Source organism: Patagioenas fasciata, chromosome 2 (genome assembly GCF_037038585.1).
Source record: "Patagioenas fasciata isolate bPatFas1 chromosome 2, bPatFas1.hap1, whole genome shotgun sequence".
In the NCBI taxonomy this organism is placed as follows: Eukaryota; Metazoa; Chordata; class Aves; order Columbiformes; family Columbidae; genus Patagioenas; species Patagioenas fasciata.
Genome location: NC_092521.1, coordinates 130,263,486 through 130,270,879, shown reverse-complemented (window position 1 = coordinate 130,270,879; position 7,394 = coordinate 130,263,486). Strand labels below are relative to the sequence as shown.

The 7,394-nt window shown below is 33.7% G+C and overlaps 1 protein-coding gene across 1 annotated transcript in view; it reads right to left on the bottom strand.

The window, feature by feature from the left end:
* Positions 1 to 393: 393 nt before the first annotated feature.
* EFHB (EF-hand domain family member B) overlaps positions 394 to 7,394 on the bottom strand; it is a 23,752-nt gene continuing 16,751 nt past the window's right edge. The window contains exons 10-15 of the mRNA XM_071805509.1: positions 7,001 to 7,068; positions 5,422 to 5,576; positions 4,453 to 4,660; positions 3,889 to 4,095; positions 3,179 to 3,360; positions 394 to 2,111 (exon numbers count right to left, since the gene is read on the bottom strand). Coding sequence (XP_071661610.1) covers positions 1,947 to 2,111; positions 3,179 to 3,360; positions 3,889 to 4,095; positions 4,453 to 4,660; positions 5,422 to 5,576; positions 7,001 to 7,068 — 985 coding nt within the window. The 3' untranslated portion in view covers positions 394 to 1,946. The remainder of the gene's footprint in view (positions 2,112 to 3,178; positions 3,361 to 3,888; positions 4,096 to 4,452; positions 4,661 to 5,421; positions 5,577 to 7,000; positions 7,069 to 7,394) is intronic.

The following is a 7,394-nucleotide window of genomic DNA, read 5'->3' as shown; positions in this document are numbered from 1 at the left end:
AGTTTTGTCCACAAAGTCTTAGTCAACATGTTTACAGTCTGTGATTTTGTAATATAACTGTTAACAGAACAAATTCACTCAAGCGCTAAATTTGTGCATTTACTCATAGAACTCACGGCTTTTGAGTCATAGTGAGGCTGTTTTGCCAACCCTTTCCGGAAAACTTTGCCTGGGATACAGCCCACGTGTTAGTGACAGGTAGTGTGCTGTTCTGCTTAAATCAACTTTATACCTAGTTAAAGGCAATCACACTGCAATGTAGAAAAAAGTAAACTCTATTTTCTGTCAACTGTAATATATCAAGGGAAGCATTAAAAAAAAAAATTAATCACAGAATACAACTTTCAGCTCTAAAGCTTATAAATATGTCATTGAATTCACACATGTTGGGACGTGAAACAGAAATTAAATACAAAAATCTTCACAAAGACTCATATACATAAAGCTTTTCACAAAAGGAAAGGATTGGGAAACACCACAGAAGTAACTGTCTGTGTCACAGTGATTAACTCTTTCAGGGGCCTCCTATGTATATTGTGATGAAAAACAAACACCTACAAGTAGAATTTATAGCTCTGTTGAGTGATTAATCCTTTAAAGCTTCAGAAGAGGTAAGCTCAGGTCACCATCACCTCCAGTTCATTTTAAACCCATAATCAAAAGAAAACCTTTAGTCTGTGGTTAGAAACATACAAAAAAATAAATTATGATTTATCACTTTTCTTTATTCCCAGTCTTATTTAGCAGACTGCCCGATAAAAACATTAATTCCATTTCACTGACAAAGGAAAAGATTCTATGGAAAGTAGAGGAATGGAAGTGGGTATCTTTACAGCAGCTTCAAGAAATAGGGTACACAGAATTTCCAGCTGCTGAACAAACACAACAGATCTCATATACACACATGCAGATATGGTAACTTTCTTTTTTCCCCTGAAGTGAGCTTAAACCTTTCATCTAAAATTTCCTATTGCAGGAGAAAAAACAATGTTTTGGTTTTTAAGTAATTCTATTTGATGTTTTTGGAAGCATATCACAACAAAGGTACAGGACTCTTCCCTCCTACCTTACACAAGCAAAAGAGGAGCTTTAGAGAATGTCACTGGAGGTGGTAAAATTGTGACACAATAAATTAAATGGAAATTACCAGTACATTAATCTTCATCATTATTTCACGTGGGATGTTCACAGTCTGCCTCCTGCATGCTTTTCAGTGCATGCACAGGGTTCCCAGAAGGATGGGAAGGCAAGGCAACAACAGCGCAGAACAACTTTCATTCACAGCAGGAAAGAAGCTGCCTTCGTAAAGCAGCATTTCCACCACCTGCTCCCTACAGATACCAGGAAGCAATTTTTTTTCTACTCGATGAAGGACAGCGACTATTAATGCCACAATAATAATGTACAAAAGGGTCTGGCTTGTCGATCTCATATAACAAGCTAGTATATTACAGGCACCTAGAGCACTGGCAGAACAGGAATCATAACAACTGGGTGAGTAAAGCATTACAATGAAATCCTAAGCTGGCATTGCACTTGCATTCCTAGTATTTAAAACAAAGAGAAAGACTGTAGGACTCAGTAAAATTTTTGGCTGGCAACATCCTCCAAATCCTACTAGAGTATTTAAAGAAAAGATAAATTCAAAAATGTATCCATACTCAAAGTATTGTTACTTAGACACACTGTAAAAAATATAAAGAACATAAAATAAATATTTGCATTCCATTTATAAACATGTGGTATCCTCTTATTCCTGTGGATACCAGTTCCTACTAACTGCAATGACTGCAGCAAGATTCATACACATGCGGTGAACCCACTATTCAGAAAGACAAGAAACAGTGAACTCCACTTCCGTAAACACACGTTATTGAAAATGTTTATTGTATTCAGCAATCATGACTGGTGTCAATTTAAATAAATGCAATGCCTAAAGACTAGAATTAGCAACTGGGTTTTGTGTGTGATCCATGTATCTCATCCAGTACATTCATGATGCTTTCTACACAAACCTCTTCATTCTGATGTGTCATACCAGCTTGCTTCCATATCTCTTCAAACCTTTCATCTGAAGTGTACATGCCCATGTTGCAGAGAATTTGTTTAATCTACAAAGTAACACAGTTCATGTAATTCTGGTCAGCATTTTATTTATATTAGCAATATCTATTTAGTTTATGTAAAATCCAGACTCTATTTGCCAAAGTATATTTTCCCTCTCTTAAATAAAAACTACAGACCTTAACCAAAGAAGTTCCTATTTACATAAATCTGAATCTTCTTGGGATGAAAGCTGTGGTGTACAAAATTGGTTTTAGTTAATAAAGTAATACTGCTGCAACTTCAACATTGGAAAAATCAAAACCAGACGATTCAGGGAAAAGGAAAAATTTTCTAAAAGCCCCAGGTTAGGTCCTGTTTATTCATTGTTTTTTTTCTGTTTGCAGTTATCAAGATAAATCAGGTTAAATTACTGTATTCACAGATCTTTTGCAGATCTGAGCATATGACCCTGACTCAGCAGAGCACTTAAAATGTCTATTTGAGCAGTTTGCTGAATTTATCATTAGCAAAACCTGCAAGTTTGTTTGAAGAGAGACGTCTTGGGTAAAATTCTCCACTGAACATGTCTCTGTGACAGAAACTAGTTTTACACATCTGTAAAGAACTTCTTGTGGAACTTTTAAAGACATCTACTTGTAGAATCATAGAATAACTCAGGTTGGAAGAGATCTCTGGATATCATCCACCTAACTACCTAATCAAAGCAGGGCTAACTCTACCATTACTTGCGACCTTGCTCAAAAATTTGAATGTAGGCGAGGACAGAAATTTCACAACTGCTTTGCTCCTCTCACTGCAGAAATGATGAGTTATAGACTCTTAAGCCTTAATTAGCAACCCTCAGTGACACAGCATTTAAGCATGTAAGTAGCAATAACCTGACATACTTCCTTATATTACTTATTGAAGTTGGATCTCAATAAAATATCTACCACCTTTATGAATAATTATGAATGTGAAGAGTACAAATTTTTCAGATAGTTGAATGAATGTAAAGAAAGATGGTAATGTTCCAACACTGAATTTTACAACCTGCTTATTTGATAATATGACTTGCCACTCCTAGAGATATGTTCCTCTTGGAAGAATATTCTGAAGAAATATACTATACCTCTTCCTTCGGTCTTCTTTTAAAAAAGTTGCTTTCATACACTCCCTTTTGACTGAAGACAGAAGGGAACAATAAGCCATAAGCATTTGCCTCATCACCATAATTAGTTCTGTCATTGACACGGCGAATCCGAGGAGCAGGAATATCTGAGCGAATAGTTGGAACACCACACACTCGATAACCTGTGGGAATCAACCAACAGGTAGCATGGAAAAGTCTGTGTGGAAAGATAGTGCCAGGGACAATAAAATATTTTGTGTGAAATAAGAACAAACTTGATACTTTATCTCACATAGGGTCAATAAGAATTTATATAATTTTATTCCTCATCTCTTTTTTCATGTTTTAGAATTCCTCGCTTCAGCTACATCACGAAGCATGACAACAGGAAATCTTTCAGTAATATTCTAGTACTTATTCAGTATTTTCAGCTAAGAACATTTTAGGTGATTCCAACGAGATATTGCTCTCTTAAAATCACTAGTAATTTCTCAGAGACATCTATATTAACTTTCATGTTTTGAATGGATTAACCATGCCAAACATTCAAGACATGTCAATTTCCAAGTCACAATCCTAAACAAATTTAGATTAGATAAATTAATTCACTGTAGTACATTAGTAGAACCTGTAGCAATAGTTTTTAAACTTTTTCTCAATTTTGTCTTAAACAACACTCAGAAGTGAGAAGTACAGTCCATTTTACTTACAGGTTGTTGGGAGACCACCTACTACGGCATTATACTGAGAAGAAGTTGTTTTATAATTTGCAGATACACGATCTGTTGATCTTGTAAGTGTTTTTGGTGTCTTTTCTGAGCTTCCTGGTTCTTTTAACACAAGATCTTCCTGCTTCAGCAGTGGCTCCTCATTTGTCTTTGTGTCTTCAGGCAGAACAGATGCATTTAAGTTTTTCCCTATAAACAGAAGTTATGGTACAACCAGGATTTATTATCAGCACGTTGCAGATCATTGCCTGAATCCTTGAAAAACTATAAAGTAGACCACATAAGATAATTAATCTGCATATCTGATAATGATTCTATGAGATTTTTTACTTTCTCCTGATTTGTGGGACATTATCAGCATGCAATACAGAACTTTAGGGTGCTGAAATACATTTGTATCTGAGGCTCTGCTGGTGATAGGCAAGGATTAAATACAATCTAAATGCTACCCATCTAAAAGAGCACCTACTCTGTCAGCAATGTTCTATCAATAGCTGTTGTAAGAATAGGATCATCTCCACAATTTCCCAGTATTAAGTCATTTACCTTTTGTAATTATTTTTTCTTCAAACTCTTTAACAGCCATTTTGTCTTTCCAGTTCAGAAAGTTTGCGAACTCCAGATAATTAATCAGACCATCTTTATCCAAATCACAATAGTCAAACAAGGAATCCAGGAGCTCATCATCTAGATTCAGATTAAGCTGAAAACAGGACTTTCGCAGGTCTTCCTTGTCTATCATTCCATCACCATTCTATTATAAATAAAAGAGTTTGTTTAAAAAGGCCTCACCAAAAGGAATGCATGTTTATATATACAAATGTATATATATATAGGTGTAGGCACATCATTTCAGAAAAGTAACATTGCTGAATCAAAAAAGAAACCTTGAGTAACTCAGAAATCAAAAATCCAAACATAAAAGTGTCAATAAATAGTTTTCAACAAGTAATACAGTGATTTGAGATCAAAAGAAAGTAAGAGTGACAGAGTATTGTGACAAGATAACAATCTAATCATAAATGCTTAGGTAAAGCCAAGATTTCTTTTGAAAGTAAGGCATCAGTCATTCTGTATACATTACAGTTAATGTTATATATTAAATGCCAATTATATTTTTTACAGCAAGAAAAAAAAAGGAAATGTATTTAATTCTGATGCTTGGTGACTCAGTCAAAAAGTACAGCTTGGAAGAAAATACGAACATAATCCCTTCAACCATATTTATTTTAGGAAGAAATACCTGATTTTGAAGAGCAAAAAATGCTAAGAATACTCCTGCTCACAAGTCACTTGCTTGCTATTAACTTGGATACTCCAAATACAGTTGTGTTTAATTCAATAGCATATCACAGCATATTAAACATACAATTACTATAAAGTTACCTTTTCTTTATAGTCTTCACCTGTATTGACTTACTATACTTGTGTTTCTTTGTGTCTGTATCCTCAGGTTGTCACAGGAGTGCTAATTTCACACACTACTTTACATTTTTACTTATTCAAAGCACTAACCTTATCATAATGCCTGAATGCTTCTAGTAACATATCAAAATTCTCATAGTTAACTTTCTTCAGACTTTGCCGAACTGCAGCCAAGACAGCTCGCTCTCTGTCTTTACCACGGAGGAACTCACAGGGAAGCCGGCAGTGAATAAGATCACCAACTCCTATAAAAAATAAACACTTTCTCAATTGGTCATGCATATACAGAAAACAGACATTTTAAAAAAAGGCTCACACTCTTAAGGAAAAGGAGAATTTCAAGCTCAAGATGCTGATTTTCAGCACTGCTAAACATCTGAAATGGGCATTTCATTCAACCATCAAATGCTCCGTATGATGATTTCTCTACTTGTGTGCAGTTAATATAAAAAATTTGAAATATCTTAATAAGGCTTCAAAAATCCATCCATTGCTTCCAAAAGCTTCTGACAGTATTAAGTTACTTGATGTCCAGATAGCTGAACACAAAAGAACACAGATTAATCTATCACTTCCAGTCTGTTGTATTTCAGGATATTCACATGAACCAATGGAAAAGTCAATTGAATATTTCAGAGAATTATATATATCATTGATTTCTAGAAAGACAATGTACTATTTTTGTGTTACTCTTCCCATTTTTTACATATTCTAACTTTATTACTATTTTTAAACACTTTGGCACACTGAGCTACAATCTTCATCCCAGTTCCCAAGGTCCAATAGCAAATAGCAGTAACTCACCTAATCCTCTTCTATAATAACAGCAATATACATGCATTATTTTCTACTTGTTACTAACGAATTATTTTGTTCGCTTCCTTCTGCTACTCTCTGTAGGACAAGCGTACCTACACAATTAAAATATTTAACTCTATATCTAAAATATTTAACTCTATATCTAAAAACTTATGCAGAATTTGAAGAAGCCTTCTCTGGTCTTGAATAATTAAATAACTTTGAGCCACTTCCATTTTTTGCTGCCTAAATATTCACTGTATTCCCTAGTCATTAAACATAACATTAAAACACCATCAATCCCAACATTGACTATTTGAGTTTACTACTTTTCAAAGTTTTGTTGTAATAAAAAGCAAAAAATTTTAATTTTCCTTGTGTTTCCTGTATCCCTGCTACCTTCAAAAACTTATTATTATTATTATTATTATTATTATTATTATTATTATTATTATTATTATTATTATTATTATTATTATTTAATGCTTATTTCTTTTGTTTGTTTTTTTCTAATAGAAGTGCTGGAAAAATCATTGAGAGAAAATACACGTAAGTGATTTAAATAGCCATTTTAACTTTGTCAATTAGATGTCAATATGAGTTTTCTGCCATTTCTTATTTTGTTTACATTCAGATACCGAGGCTTAAAAAAACACCAAAAAACTGAAGTTTCTTCATTTCTGACATTCATTTCTTTTCTGCTAGCAATTTTGATTCTTCTCAAATTTTCCCTCCACAAATTTAGTGTCACTTGTACATTTTGTACCTCACCTCTAGGATTTTAGGAAAATTATATACTACACAACCAACAGTAATTACTTCAGCATAGTTTCATCAACAAGATAAGATGTTATTCTACCCCTGAACTTACCACACTCATCCGGATGCAGTAACACTCCAAATGTGTGGTCTGGGGGAACATTCATAGTTTCTGCTATACTGTCAGCAAGCACATTTCTTTGTTAATTGCCAAATAGTTTATTAACAGCCAAAATAAAGCCTATGCTACTATTAAAAAATATGTAATCATCTGTTATATAATTAAGGATGATACACAGTCCACCTGAACTTTCTTTATTAAAACTTTGCTTCAAAGTTGCTATTCCAAAAAAGTATCCCTTTATAAACCTGTCTAGAACATTTACTATTCATAATATAACACAACCAAATGTAAACATTAACATTTTGAACATTTATGCTCATTAAAAGAAAAAGAAATATTTTAGCAGAGACTATTTTTCCTAAGACAAAGACAGAAATGTGTG